Source organism: Humulus lupulus, chromosome 6 (assembly GCF_963169125.1).
Source record: "Humulus lupulus chromosome 6, drHumLupu1.1, whole genome shotgun sequence".
Lineage (NCBI taxonomy): Eukaryota > Viridiplantae > Streptophyta > Magnoliopsida > Rosales > Cannabaceae > Humulus > Humulus lupulus.
Genome location: NC_084798.1, coordinates 45,581,771 through 45,597,488, shown reverse-complemented (window position 1 = coordinate 45,597,488; position 15,718 = coordinate 45,581,771). Strand labels below are relative to the sequence as shown.

At 39.2% G+C, this 15,718-nt stretch overlaps 1 protein-coding gene across 2 annotated transcripts; it reads left to right on the top strand.

Moving 5' to 3' along the window:
* Window positions 1-6,216: 6,216 nt before the first annotated feature.
* On the top strand, window positions 6,217-9,481 carry LOC133782131 (uncharacterized). 2 transcript variants are annotated; one of them, XM_062221334.1, is made up of 5 exons: window positions 6,217-6,353; window positions 6,511-6,629; window positions 8,595-8,665; window positions 8,804-8,890; window positions 8,974-9,481. In XM_062221334.1, exons 2-5 carry the CDS (start codon window positions 6,524-6,526, stop codon window positions 9,244-9,246), a joined length of 537 nt encoding a protein of 178 aa, XP_062077318.1. In that variant the 5' UTR covers window positions 6,217-6,353; window positions 6,511-6,523; the 3' UTR covers window positions 9,247-9,481. The 2 variants fall into 2 exon arrangements, with proteins under 2 accessions (XP_062077318.1, XP_062077317.1); XM_062221333.1 differs by lacking the exon at window positions 6,217-6,353 and having other exon boundaries at window positions 6,360-6,629.
* The last annotated feature ends 6,237 nt before the right edge of the window (window positions 9,482-15,718 follow it).

The window sequence follows — 15,718 nt, the reverse complement described above, 5'->3', positions numbered from 1 at the left end:
GAAATTTGAGTTTTTATGCTTAATGAGGTGTCCTAAATCAAAAAAATGCTAGGCATTCTAATCATTTCAAAAAAATGTCAAATCTTTTGACAATACCCAAAATACCCCTCCCATAATTTTTCCATCCACTTCCTCTTCTCTCTTCCCTCTTTCTCCCTCAACCCATTCCTCTCAACTCTCTCTAGAAAAAAATTCATGGGTAAGGTAAAATATAAGATAACTCAATGTAATAGTAAGTATTCCTTACTTAGGACACTAAAAAACTGCATTTCGAACAGATCTGGGCATGATTTTGCAATTTTTTTTTTCAGATCTGAAACTTTGAAATCTGCATAAAATCGACGTGGTTCGATGGTGCTCAATGCCAGCTGGATGGGGCCTTCAAAATCAAGATTTTCATGAAAAAATTGATGTTGCTCGATGGTGGTTCGATGGTGTTCGATGTGATTCTTGCAAGATACGTAATTTTTCACTCGGGTGTCCGTTTGGGGTGATTTTTTTTTTTTTGGTATTTTTTCAAGATCTACACGTTTGAGATGTGTATATACACATTTGGGAAATATAAATCTTGAAAAAAAATGACAAATGCAAAACATACCTCATGTTCAAGATATGTTTTGGTATGTTTTCAAGTTCTAAACTTTAAAAATGTGTATGTGAACATCTAAAACATGTAGATCTTAAAAAAAATACCCAAAACAAAAAAAAAAACCATCCCAAACGGACACACGAGTGAAAAATTATGTCTCTTACAAGAATTGCATCGAACCACCATCAAGCAACCATCGAACCACCATTGAGCAACATCGATTTTTTAATGAAAATATTAATTTAGAAGGCCCCATTAAGGTAGCATCGAACACCATCGAGCAACCATCGAGTTGGGCATAATTTTTTAGTTATTTTTCAGATATGAAACTCTGAAATATGTAGAAAATTGACTTTGCTCGATTGTTGCTTGATGATGCTCGATACCAGTTTGATGGGGCCTTCAAAATCAATATTTTCATGAAAAAATCGACGTTTCTCGATGGTTGCTCGATGGTTGCTCGATGGTGGTTTGATGCAATTCTTGTAAGAGACATAATTTTTCACTCGGGTGTCCGTTTTGGATGATTTTTTTTTATTTTGGGTATTGTTTTGAGATCTACACGTTTTAGATGTTCACATACACATTTTCAAAGTTTAGAACTTGAAAACATACCAAAACATATCTAGAACATGAGATATGTTTTGCATTTGTCATTTTTTTCAAGATTTACATTTCCCAAATGTGTATATACACATCTCAAACGTGCAGATCTTGAAAAAATACCCAAAATTAAGAAAAAATTACCCCAAACGGACACCCGAGTGAAAAATTACGTATCTTGCAAGAATTGCATCGAACACCATCGAACCTCCATTGAACCACCATCGAGCAACATCAATTTTTTCATGAAAATCTTGATTTTGAAGGCCCCATCGAGCTGACATCGAACCACTATTGAACCACGTCGATTTTCTGTAGATTTCAAAGTTTCAGATCTGAAAAAAATTGCAAACAAATCCAAAAATCATTCCCAGATTTGTTCGAAATGTAGTATTTTAGTATCCTAAGTGAGGATTATTTGTCGTTACATTGATTTCTATTATATTTTACCTTACCCATGAATTTTTTTTCTAGAGAGAGAGTTGAGAGGAATGGGTTGTAGGAGAGAGAGGGAACAAAGAAGGGGAAGTGGATGGGAAAAATTATAAGAGGGGTATTTTGAGTATTGTCAAAAGAATTAGTATTTTTTTAAATGATTTAAATGCTTAGCATTTTTTTTAACTTAGAACCCCTCTGTACGCCCAGATTTTCCCACGGGCTAATTAGCGAGCTGAGATACGGCCTAATCATGACTACCACGTGGACATCCCCAAGGCCGGAGCTGCCGTCATAAGGTCCTGCCTCCTTAGCTCGAGGTAACCTAAGGGTTCGCCAAGATTGCTTAAGGACTGAGCCTGGGCTCTGAGGACCACAGGTCGAGGGAAGCATCCAGCTCGTTGTACGAGCTGGAGTTGGAGGCTGAGACCTTTTATAAAGTCAATCACGCAAGATAAACGTGCATATATCAGACATCACGTGTCTGATATACCCCTGACTTCTCGGACACGCAGCAGGAACGTGCGTATTCAGACACCCACGATTGGGTTGGGCCGTGCGGCCCATTATCCCTTTACCTATTGATTTGACCACACTTATGTGTCAGGTTTAGGAATTAATCATGAATGTCACAGAGTTGACATGATAGGTAAGAAGGTCACAGGATGACCTTCTTACCAACTCCCAGGTGCCTTCTCCTATAAATATGGAGACCTTGGGAGTTAATAGAGGTTGGATGATATATTGTAAGAAATACCCTATAATCAAATATCCAGTATATAGCAATAATACTGACTAGTGGAGTAGAATGATTTTAACCTTTGAACCACTTAAAAAACGTATTTTGAGTCACCATTTCACTTCCAAGATCATTTATCTATTTCGGTTCAACCTAAGCACTAATCCATTTCTCTTCCTTTCTTAATTACCTGTTGGCGAAGAACCGCGTCAACAGTTTGGTGCTTTCATTGAGAGCAAGTTCGATTAGTGCTGTCGCAAACATCCAACTATGGTGACTACTCGATCCAGACACGGTAACGAGATGGAACAGCATGATGGGCAGGAGGCTCATCATATTGCCATCCCTGGTGAACAAATTCCTGAAGTCCAACAACGGCCAGGCAAGCAGCCGGCGGGCCAAGACGACACTGGAAGTTCGGCGCCCCGGCCACCTAATCCAAACCCATGTTATTACACGGCGGTGGAAATGGAGAATGCTCAGCTGAGGAGCCAGTTAGCAATAGCTAACCAGCAGATCAAGGATGTGTTGGCCCGACTACCCCCTCTCACAACCGACGCTAACGTCGGAGAGAGGCAAGGCAAGGCTCCTAAGTCTCGCCGGGTTAATCGGTCCAGGCATAGCCGCTCGGACAGACTTCCGACAGCCAACTCCACTCCCTCGTCGCACCGTCGAGAGGCAAACTTCGGAGAAATGCCTAGAGCCGAACAACAGCAGTACAGCCGTTCGGTCAGAACTTCAACTCCTAGCTCCCAACCAGCCTCGAGCGCGCCCAGGAGAGCTCGAGGAAATTCCAGAAGGAGGTCCGGGGAGGGCTCGCAGCGTCAGCCCGTCCCCAACAGCCATCCTGCGCCTCATCCAGACCGCCAGGCACGGGACCTGCAGGTTGGCAGGGCCAAAAAGCCCCCACCTAATTTGATCCGTCCTGACGAAACTAGGATCGCCTCTTCGATCAGGCATCCTCCATCGCCAATCAGATATCCATCTCCTCCTCGGCCCGTCCGAGATATTCCAGCCTATGGGAATAGCAGGAGAAACCCGCCATCAGCCGGACCTTCCCGACGTAACAGAGCGCCAAGGGAAAGCCCAGATCCTCACCACCAAAGGCGAGCTCCGAGCCTCTCTAGCAGGAGCTACTGGACCGGAAGTCGCCTGAGTGACCTTTCTGGCGGAGACCTGCGTCAACATTTGAGCTCGGCACAAAGTCCACAAGCCACCCAAGGGGGCGACCTGCGAGATCGCCTTAACTCTCATAGAGGGGTGCCAGCAGGAGGAGACAGCCATGCTCGCTCAGGGGGGGCCCTGTCCGAAGTACGTAACAACGGGAATGCCCCAAATAACCTATCTCAAGATAGGAGGGGCAATAACCCACCAAATATGTACAATGGATCCGGAGCTGTTGAACAGCCCCGGAATAACCAAGGACATCAGGACCAAACCCTCGAGCGCCTAGCCCAGATGGAGGAGCTGATGAGGAAGCTCCTATCGGAAAAAGAAAAAGATGAATATGATTCAGGGGACGAGATGGAGCTCTTCGCCCCTAGCATAGCAGCAACGGCTTACCCACCTGGTTTCCGTATGCCGCACCTGTCTAAGTTCAATGGAGACGGAGATTTGTCGGATCATCTGGGGATGTTCAACACCCTGATGATGGCCCACAACATTGGCCCCTAGTTGAGGTGTTTAATCTTTCCTTCCACACTGACTGGACCAGCCAGGCAGTGGTTCAAGCAAGGCAAAAGACAGTCAATCAGCTCCTGGAAAAATTTCTCGGCTGACTTCAAAAGGGCATTCCGAGCCTCCCAGGCTGCCCGCGTTCAGGCCGACTCTCTGGCTAACGTGAGGCAGCAGCCCGGCGAAACTCTGAAGGCCTACCTGAGCAGATTTGCGAACGTCGCTGATCGAGCCAGAGACGCGGATGATAGCTCCAAGCTCATGGCCATGAGAACTGGATTCCTCGTCGGAGGGGAACTCTGGAAAGATATACAAAGAAAGGGAGTCAGCTCGGTTAACGAATTCCTCAACAGGGCCCAGGAATGGATCAACTTGGAGGAAGTTGAAGCCTCAGCTGCAGGAACCAGCTAGGTCCCTGATCAGCTCACTGGAGTGGGGATGGAGGTCGTGGCAGCGACCCAAAATGTCACACAGAACAACTAGCTCGGTGGAGGCAAAAGAAAGGGGAATGGCGAAAACAGCCAGCACGGCCCAAAGAAGAATAAGTCCGTAGACAAGTTCAAGCCCGTCTACGCGACTTATACAAAGATCACCCAGTCTAGGGAGAATATCTTCCTAGCTAACTCTACTCGCCTCCCCTGGAAGAGGCCGGAGCCATTGAAGCACCAAAAGGGGAAGAGAGACACCTCCAAGTTTTGCCGTTTTCACAACGATGTTGGCCACAATACTGATGATTGTAGGCATTTGAAAGATGAGATCGAGACTCTCATCCGAGCCGGCCCCTTGGCTCAGTACGCGCGGAACAGGGTTCCAGCAAGTCGACCTGCTCCGGAAGTCCCGGTCAGTCAGCCCGAGTCTCGGGTAGATCAGGACGTCCCTCCTCCCGTGATAGGAGGGGAGATATCCACCATCTCTGGAGGTCCGCATATGGCTGGCACGAGCAGGGGTGCCCAGAAGAGGTACGTGAACGAACTTAAGGCGCACAATGGAGAAGAGTTCGTCCCGGAGTAGCGCCTGCCAAAGCAACAGCGATTGGAGAAGCAACCGATCATTTTTACAGAAGAAGATGCGGGCCATGTCCAGTTCCCGCAAAATGACCCTCTGGTCGTAGCAGTTCAGCTCGCTAATCGGAGGGTTAGGAGGGTGCTGATCGACAATGGGAGCTCGGTGAACCTCCTATTCCGGTCCACATTAAAGAAGATGGGTTTGACTGTCGCCGAGCTGAAGGCGACCTCCATGATGCTGTATGGTTTTTCGGGAGAAGGATCAGCGGCTATAAGGTCCTGCCTCCTTGGCTCGAGGTAACCTAAGGGTTCGCCAAGATTGCTTAAGGACTGAGCCTGGGCTCTGAGGACCACAGGTCGAGGGAAGCATCCAGCTCGTTGTACGAGCTGGAGTTGGAGGCTGTGACCTTTTATAAAGTCAATCACGCAAGATAAACGTGCATATATTAGACATCACGTGTCTGATATACCCCTGACTTCTCGGACACGCAGCAGGAACGTGCGTATTCAGACACCCACGATTGGGTTGGGCTGTGCTGCCCATTATCCCCTTACCTATTGATTTGGCCACACTTATGTGTCAGGTTTAGGAATTAATCATGAATGTCACAGAGTTGACATGATAGGTAAGAAGGTCACGGGATGACCTTCTTACCAACTCCCAGGTGCCTTCTCCTATAAATATGGAGACCTTGGGAGTTAATAGAGGTTGGATGATATATTGTAAGAAATACCCTATAATCAAATATCCAGTATATAGCAATAATACTGACTAGTGGAGTAGAATGATTTTAACCTTTGAACCACTTAAAAAACGTATTTTGAGTCACCATTTCACTTCCAAGATCATTTATCTATTTCGGTTCAACCTAAGCACTAATCCATTTCTCTTCCTTTCTTAATTACATGTTGGCGAAGAACCGCGTCAACACCCTCATTAAGCATAAAAACTCAAATTTCCATTTTTAAATGAAAGAGATATTTTTGTCCAAAATATGATAGGGACACATTAATAGGAGGATTCTTTATGTTGTCATGTTAAAAAATTTCACTATATTATTACGCATATAACATGAAATTTCTGTATTGCTTGGAAGAGTTGGTTTTTTTTTTTTTTTTTTGAGAAATAATTTTTAAGGTGCTTATTACAGATTCTCTCCTTATAATATGACTGAGTATTATTATTATTATTTATTAAAAAAAACACATACACGTTTTTTACTATTGCTACAAAGTATAAACCCGAATGAATATTTATCTAAAACCCTACAAGTATTTTCTTCTAATCTACTCTTCGCTTTCCTTCTTGGTGAGCGATCGATTGTTTTTTGCTTGATTTTCTTATTGATTCTACTTTTGATATCGCTATTTGTTATCATTCATATATCTATTTATCTGGTTGCTTATCAAGTCCTGTGGTGAAAGCTACAAACCCTAATCTTCCAAATTCCCCATTGATTGTTCAGTAACGCCGGCCTGATGGCTCCTTTCAAAGGCAAAGACAAAGCAAAGATGTCCAAGCGTGACGATGGAAAAGACGAAAGAACGGACCTGAAGAATATTATGAAAGATATTGAGCTTTTGGGTATGGCTTAATTTCGCCTCTTTTCTTTAGAAAATTTTTGGTCGTTGAAATGAGATTCGTTTCATGAGTGATTACTAAACACTAATTTTCCTTAATTATATAGTTTTGATTATATGGTCTTACTTTCTGGTTTAGGTGGAATCTCACTCTTTACACCTTAATTGCTCATAATGATCTTTTTACAATTGTTTACTTCAGTTTCTAATATTAACGAACTTTTGTTGACTAGACATCTCCATTTGAGAACCACGAAATCTTCACGCTATTTATTTTATTGAATTGAAACCATAATAAAATTTTTAATTATATTTTAGTGGAAAAATTCTTTGAATGAACTTAGAGCTAGGTAAAGGGATTATTAGAAGGTTTTTAAGTTAGAGGGGATTTGTTATTTTATTTAACAACGTGCTTATTGGGGTGCAACACAAAATGAGTTGATCTCTGTTTTCTATTAGGCTCTTTTTGGTGGTAGCAGTGGCTTGATTTTGGTTTTGTTAGGTTTTAAAAGAACCCTCAAAACTTGTATGATTGATTAACAGAAATAATACCAGGCATAATACACTCTGACAGTACTAGGAAGAACTATTACATAATACACTGCCAATTTCTTGTAAGATCAGAAAATGAAACCTCTTTAAATTTTTACATTGAATAACCAGTAACCAGACAGCAATCCATAGCCTATCCTTATCCCATAAAGCAAACTGGATTTGCTTGGAGCAAAATAAGCCTCAACAGATGCATAATGCCTTGTGAGCACCTAATCTAAGCGAAGTGCCTTTTTTTGTTTTTTAATAAGGAAGGATAGAAAAACAGATCACACCAATCTGGAGAGATCTCCATGTAAGGTCGCCTTTTTTGAAGGGTTTCGTTTGTGTTTAGCTTGCCCAAGGACGGGGCTGCCAACTTCCAAATGTAGGTTTTTGAAAGAGTTTGGAGTATGATGGGTTTGACCTTTCTGTTGCCAAAGCAAAGGCCTAACCAATAGAAAGGACAGAGACTGTGTTAGGTGAAATACAGAATCACATAGAATGTCTTGGTTTCTTCATGAGTTTCTGTATTGAATTTGCTTATAGAGAAGTATATAACAGCCATATTTGCTTGCTTATAGAGAAGCAACTAGTGCGATGTAATATTGTAGTTGATTTCTACCATTTAGGATCGTATTCATGTCAGCTTAATTGCTGGGAAAATTAAGAGAAAACTGATTGATGTTTTGAAGAGACTTGTTAACTTTTGCTTGATATGTATTTGGTCTATGTGTCGTTATTTGGTATATCAGGGTCCAGAAACGTTGATTACTTCCAACTTTAATTTTTATTTACCAAAATGATTTATTTCTTTTGTTCTTTTAATTTGACAAAAATCTTTGATAAGATTACTTTTCGAAGAAAGAAAAGATTACCTGTAAAAAACACGGTTTGCGTGTTTCTGAACTGATATAGACATAACCATAAGATGTGTAGTTTACAATAGTGAAGATGTTTACTTGCTTCACTTTGCACTTCTATTACTAGTGTGATTAATCTCAAAGCCATTATTAAGCAGCATCGTTTTATTGTGTCAACATTCTCCTAGAAATTAAACCTCAGATGCTTGGGAATGCATAAACAAAAAGGCACATTTTAATGGAATGTTTTGAAAATCATGTGGCTCTTAAATATATACCAATGATTCGTAGAATCATATCGATGTTTTGCTTTTACTGCATGATGCATATGTATTCATCAGCTATAGGATTCAAGGGTGTAGAAGTTTCTGATTTGGAAGACTGACAGAATATCATATCTAGAACTAATGCAGTAATTTTCTTCTAACTCTGGTGTCTGAAAAGTAATTAGATGGATTGTTAGAAATAGATTACCTTTGAATTTTCTTAAATTATGTATATCTGATTCGTCATTGTTTCACCTGCTGATTTGTGCAAGATATAATGATATCCTAACCTTAACTTTTCCATGTAAGGTTACTCGCATATGACATGGAAAGAAAAGAAGGCATTTGAGAATAAGAAGGTGGCTTCCCTTGGTGGTAAGGTATGGTGAACATTCCCCTGTTTTATGCAGAAAGCATTGAACTTTGCAGTGAGCACTGATTTGAGTGCTATATGTCCAGAAAGTTTGTTTGTTTCTTGTAAAAGCACTCTAAATTTTTTAGTCTTGCCCTTGAGACAGCCTTCAAAACAGCAGAGATTACCTCTTAGTGTAGCAAAACCGAAGATGAAAAAACAGAAGGAAAGAGAACAGAAAATGCTCCAAGAGGTGATTGATTTTTCTCCCCCTTGGAAGAGTTTATTGATTATTGCACAAATTTAGCACTGGCACTAACTGCTGTAGTTTTTTAGAGGTTGATTCTCGGTAGGTTTGGTGGGAGTTCTAGTGGGAACTCTGGCAATGGTGTGAAAAGATCCGAGGTGAAGCGTCGGCCAGAGGACAGGGTTCTGAAGTCAAGTCAAGGTGTTTTTAGAAAAGGTGTACTTGATGTAAAGCATTTGTTGAGTCAAAATCCATCCAGAGGGACTGAACCTTCCACTCGTATGTTCAATAAAGGAAAAAAGAATGGAAATGGAAATGGCAAAGGGAAGAGTGGTGGTGGTGGTATGAAATTTGATCTATAAGTGTCACTATTCAATAGACATTAAGTCAAAAAAATGCTAGGATAATTCTTGTTTATGCATCATCTAGTTGTAACACAGTGCTAAGCACAAAATAATATAATTTTGATTTTTTTTGCCTTAACTTTAAAGCTTTAAAGAGTTCAGTATTCTTTGTATTATGTACCAATTTTGCCAGTTTAATGAATAACTAGAGTTGGCTAAAATGGGAAATGAAGTACCCATTTGGTACAAGCAACCAGGAGGATCCTTATTTTATGTTTGTTATTAACTTCAGACTAGGAAAATAATTAAGATAGTGTTAGTTTTGTGGGATTATTTATTGTATCACTGTGATTATTAACTTCACTCTCAAAAGTGTAGTGGGTGGGTCTGTCTTCAATTACATTTCCACTTCTGCCACACAAAAAATTACTATTAACACTTAAATTACAAGCTTTTTTGCTGGAACACTTAAATTACAAGTTGGGAGAGAATATTAACATCCTTAATAGATATATACATTAAATATTAGAAAATAATAATGTAACACTTATATATTAATTAATTATCACTTTAAAATGAGATAATTTTAATACTATTATTTTTAGAAGTTCAAAAATTTAATATTGTAATTTTACAGATATAAAATTTTGCAAATAAATTTTTAATTACTTATTTATTATTATTATTATTATTATTTTGAGAATAGAACTTTAATTACTTATTTATATGTGTTCTTAATCTGACTAAAAATAATGAACTTAAAAATCGTGATTAGCTTTTTTTATTCTTGCAATTTTATAATTTTTTAATTGAAAGTGACAAAAATCCTTTAATTTTTTAATATATGTAGAATTTATTTTTAATTTACTGAAAGGATAATTTTGTACTAAACTTTTTTTTAGAAGATATGTGAACATAAATTTTAAAATGTTTCAAGAGGTTAAGAGGAAAGGAGTGGTGTTTTTAGAAGCATCCTTACAAGTTTTTATTTTTTTTATTTTTAGGTTTATGATAAGGATTGTACTTATTTGTTAACTTGTGTTTTAACTAAATATATATTTTAAATTTCTTAGTATAAAATAGTTTCTTAAGTTAAAATTTGGTTAAAAAAATTCAATATAACCAAATTGACTTCAGTTATAAGTTGTTAAGTCATTAAAATATTTCGAAAAAAAATGATTTAACAAGTATCATAATATAATTTGTCCAACTTATAATTTTTAATTAATTTTATAATTATCTAAAAAAATTAGAAATTATTTTAATAAAAATAAAACATATTAAAATAAATAAATAGCTATTTTTTTATTATTTTCTTTCTCATCGGCTATTCTCCTTATTCTCTCTTTGGCTACGCCGCGAGGGCTTCATAAGCAGACAAGCTTTGTGACTAGCGTCGCCTTAGATGTAGGTACATTCAAAGTCTTCATCTTTCTTAGATCAAGTTTTGTGGATGGTGTTGGCTAGCTTTTTCGTCGACTACTAAAATAATAAAAAGTTTAAAGAAGAAGAAGATCAAACACCAGGTTTTATGTGGTTTAGGCTATTAATTAGCCTTAGTCTATGAGTCACTTGTATTGAATATGAAGAACTTGCAAAGCTCAAGTTATCTTAGAATTCAGGCAGTGTATTTGCTCACTCTGAAAGTTGGGGATCCCTTTACAAATTTTGTCCTAGCTAGACGAGGGGATTAAGCTCATTAATGAGAGCTGATTACAATAATCATTCCCATAATGGGATTAGTTATCTATAAATGAAGATTTGCCTTCCATTAATTGGGTTGGTGGGCCCCATCAGATATTTGGCAGGGCCAATACGAGGATGTTAAGCCCATTGCTTTATTGGAAAAGTACCCCTTGATATTGTTAGTGGTAGCTTTGCATTTTCCCATGTCACGCGACATCATAGGACATCCGTTTGGCTGCTTGTATGGAATCGACAACACGATCCCTACAGACACTAGGTGTCAGACATGTGTTTATGGTCCATAGCACCTCTCTAGCCGACACTTGGCAATTATCATCCTCCCTCATAGGAAGGTCTTTTGGTATTTTGATGAGTTGGTCACAACTCAAAGAGTTCTAGAGGATCACCTTCCGACTAGGTCCTCGGGAGGTAATTGTCGTTAATTAAAGATTTCTCCTGGAATGATAATAATGACAAAAATTAGGCTTCAACTCCCAAGGAGGGCTAAATGACATAGTAATTTACACCACATATCAAATGCTGAAAACACGGACAACAGATGGGTTTGTGTGTTGTTACTTGGAAGAATAATATAGTATATGTATATTTTAGTATTTGAATAGCTTAAGTTTTCATTTGTGCAAAGTTGTTCTTAGTGAGTTTTTATCCCTTTATTATATAGGCTCATTTTACTATTGGTTACTTCGTTTGTTAATGTCTTATATTAGCTTTTGAACTCTTGTTTTGTTGAATTGTAGTTGATTATAGTTCTAAACATGTTTAATTTTTATTATTGTCAATGTAACTAGATCATTGATGATGTGCTAATTAAGTCTTATGAAGTTGAACATGGGGTCGAAATATGGGTTGTAGAGTGTTCATAGTGTTGGGGGAGAGTAAGATTGTAACGTCCCAAATTTGCTAATAAGGCTTAGTGTCTTTATTAATGTGTTGGGAGGGAAATAAATGATTTAATCATATTATTACGTGATTAATTGTGATATGTGTATCGGTACGTGATTACTCGAATTATATTATTATATGACTAGATATGCATGTTTAGGTGAATTAAATATGCATTTGGGCCCGTTCGTGTTGTTAAGGCCATATTTGTAATTTTTGACCCGTTGAGGGTATATATATATATATGTGTGTGTTATGTTTGTGATATGTCTAAGACCACAGTATTGTAGAGATATATTTGAGATGTGTGATCCGAGGTGGTCCTAGGGAGCAGATACGCAGAATAGTCACAACGGGGTCAAATGCCCGGCTCGAGGTGAGCCTAGGGGTATTTTGGGGAGTTAGTGTGTGTTCGGGATCTACCGGGTAACAGGTAGCTATTTAGCGAGTATTTGGCTATGTCGTGATTAGTTAGGGATTTATAGGAATATTCAAGGAATTAGCGGGAATTGTGCAAATGATGGGTTTTCCCTTTGTGGTATTAAAGGGCTAAGAGTTAAGTTAGGGGCAATTTGGTCATTTTGGTGCCAAGGGATAGACATAGACTTGTGACCTTAGGACTCTAGACTTAATCAGAAGAAAAACACTTAGTCACTCTCTCTATCTCTCTTGGGCTCACTCTCTCTCTTGGTGGCTTGGAAGGTTTTGGGAAGTTTTGAAGGAAAAGCTCAAAATTTGGGGCTGGGAATTGAGGATTTGAAACTGGAAGTGTTGGGGATTTAGCTCAGGGCCGGAATCATCATTGAGGTAAGGTTTAGAACATGCTTTTTCCATGAATTTCCCTAGTTAAGTTTGAGGTTTAGTTGAGTTGTATACTTAGGATTGGTTATGATTTGAGCTAAGGATTTAGATGTTTTTCTAAGGTGTTTATACTGCTTGTAATGTGTTGTTTAGAGTTTTAAACTCAATTGGGACCTTGGTGCAAGTTTGGGGTGTGAATTGGTGGAGTTGGCTCGAGGAAACGCTGGGGGAATTTTGGGTTCGCAGGGTCGCGCAGTGGTGCTGTTCTTAAGCGCCGCGACCCACATGAGCCCAGAAGGCCTTAGGGGTCTTTGAAACCGTCCAGGCGCCGCGGTGCAGGCTGAGGCGCGCTGCGGCCCGTGTCCCCCAGGTGAGATCCTCGAGCTCTCTGACTTGAGGAGGGTCGCGTCGCCCAAAAAGGGGTCGCGACTCAAATGGAAAATAGTGGCAAAAATAGGGTTTTAAGCTCGGGAAGGATTCTACTACCTGGTTTAGTAGAATTCGAGGTAGTGGAGGCTAGAATATTATTCCAAAGTTTTTAATTGGTTTAGGGTTTGATGGATATTTATTATTAATGCGTTGTGACTAGGTTTTACCGCTAAGGCTCGGGTTTAGAGGATCGTGCTCAGGATCACACTATACGGTCAGCTCGGGACTCAGGTAAGAAAATTGTTTGTGCAAGTAGAGCAGGGCATGGCCCAATTATCTGTATTTAATATTGAATTTGAATGTCTATAATTTCTATGTCATGTTTATGTGTTTGTGACTGATCGGCTAAGGCCGGGTTCGGCGAAGGCCGAGATCGGCAAAGGTCGGGAACGACAATAAGCATGCTAAATGCAGGTCATCATGGCATGGCCATTTAGGGTGTTGTACTCACCTGCTCGATGAAGACCGTGAACCTGGTGCCTAGTAACACACCTGGATTGGCTTAGGCCGCTATGTGAATTGCCTGTTGTATCTGTTTAAGTTATGTGTATATTGGAATGAACCGTTATATGCCATGTTTGTGGAGTTTTCTTGCTGGGCCTTGGCTCACGGGTGCTCTATGGTGCAGGTAAGGGCAAAGGGAAGGCCGACCAAGCATGAGTTGGAGGGCATGGAGCGGCGTGTACATGTTTGGCCTACTTGGCCGCCACGGCTGGGGTAGTTTTGAGGAACGGGTTATAACTGTTCGATTTTGTTGCCTAGGTCGACTGTAAAGTAAGTTTTGAGTTGTAATTATGTTTTAAACAATATTTTGGGATCCCAATGTAACACTTTTATAATCTTAATGAATGTCCAAACATTTTCTATTAAAATTTCATTAAACAAGTCTTCACTTTAATTTAATCACAATTTTTAGTCTAAAACCTCGATTAGCGAGCTAATGGCACATTTTAAAATCACATGGTAACATCTCTAGGGTAGTAGGACATTACAGAGATTACACCACCACAAAAACTAGAATCTACACAAAATAATGGTTGATAGAGACCAAAGGAAGATTGAAAAAGATGATGCAAACCCTCATTGTAGAAAAAACTTCCTCAACTTTGATGAACCTTCAAAAACTCTTTATTAATGTCTTATATTAGCTTTTGAATTCTTGTTTTTTTTAATTGTAGTTGATTATAGTTCTAAACATGTTTGATTTTTATTATTGTCAATGTAGCTAGATCATTGATGATGTGCTAATTAAGTCTTATGAAGTTGAATATGGGGTTGAAATCTGGGTTGTGGGGTATTCATAGTGTTGGGGGAGAGTGAGATTACACCACCACAAGAACTAGAATCTACACAATAATGGCTGACAGAGACCAAAGAAAGATTGAGAAAGATGATGCAAACCCTAGTTGTAGAACAAACTTCTTCAACTTTGATGAACCTTCAAAACCTCTTTGGAGAACCACCACTTTGAGCTTTTCCTTCTTCAATGCAAAAACACAGAATAAGGCTTATACACGATTCTTATCGCTGTCCTAATTCTCTATTTCCTAGCCACCATTGATGCTTGAGGTCTTTTCTAAGAGGAAATGAGAATTGAGATTGAACAAGCCTTAAACTCACAAAGTCAAGCACTTTCTTTATGAGTTTCTTGAAGAAAACTAAAGATTCTTGAAAGCTAAAGCGAGATTGGAGAGAGTGGTCAAGTCCCCCAAAACTTTATTAGGACCATGTTATAGTGTATGCATTTTCATTAGGTCTAACCAATAGGATTAGAGCTAAAGAACTCGTTTTTTGGAGCTTAAAACATGTGTCCGTACATACACGTCAGGCGATACGCCGCCTGCATGTAGGCGATGTATCGTCTGCTGGGGCTTTTGAGCCCCTTTACATTCAGGCGATGTAATGCCTCCAAGGAGGCGACACATCACCACCTCCTCTGACTTGTGACCTTTCCAATGGGCCTAAGATTTCTCCAAAAGCTACCAAACTTTTTAGGGATCCTTAGATACATCTATGTATTATTTTGGACCAAAAACACAGTTTTAAAGTGCCTACAATTGAAACTCAAATTTTACATCTACACTAAGTGAAAATCACTAAGTGTTTTATACCTAGCTTGTATAACAACAAGAAATGGGCTGACTTGGTGTATTGATCCATGATCACCCATATTGAAACGTGCTGACCCACTGTCCTACGCAACCTGATAAGTATCAAATTTTTCTATTTTTATTTCATTGTTCTTCTATGATTATGCACTTGATTATTTATTTATATATGTTTAATTAGTTTTTTTTTTTTTTGTGTTTTTAGGACTTCCAAGACATTTGGGTGAAAAATAATGAATTTGGGATGTTTTACAAGCAATGGTTAAGCTCGGAATTACAAGTCTGAAAATTTATACTTGATTTTGACAATTTTTAATTACTCTTTTGGAAATCTTTCTAGAAATACAAGTTTTAGATATTTTTCTTAGCTTTCCATATATTTTTTAATCGTCCAATTCCGATCTATATCAAGGAAGTTATGATTAAAATATCGTCAGTGGCTGTAGCTGAAGAAAAATGAAAAAACAGAAGAAAAAAAATGCTACAGCCGCGGCCACACAAACTGAGCCCAATAGTCGCGGCCAGTAATGTCCCAGGCTGCGGCCGGCACTCGATTTTTTTGG

Excerpts from the sequence above, each read along its gene's own strand:
- LOC133782131 (XM_062221334.1), top strand. The coding sequence starts at position 6,524 with ATGGCTCCTTTCAAAGGCAAAGACAAAGCAAAGATGTCCAAGCGTGAC. Across the intron at positions 6,630-8,594 it reads GAAAGATATTGAGCTTTTGG|GTTACTCGCATATGACATGG; the intron begins GTATGGCTTAAT and ends TTTCCATGTAAG. Across the intron at positions 8,666-8,803 it reads TGGCTTCCCTTGGTGGTAAG|CCTTCAAAACAGCAGAGATT; the intron begins GTATGGTGAACA and ends CCCTTGAGACAG.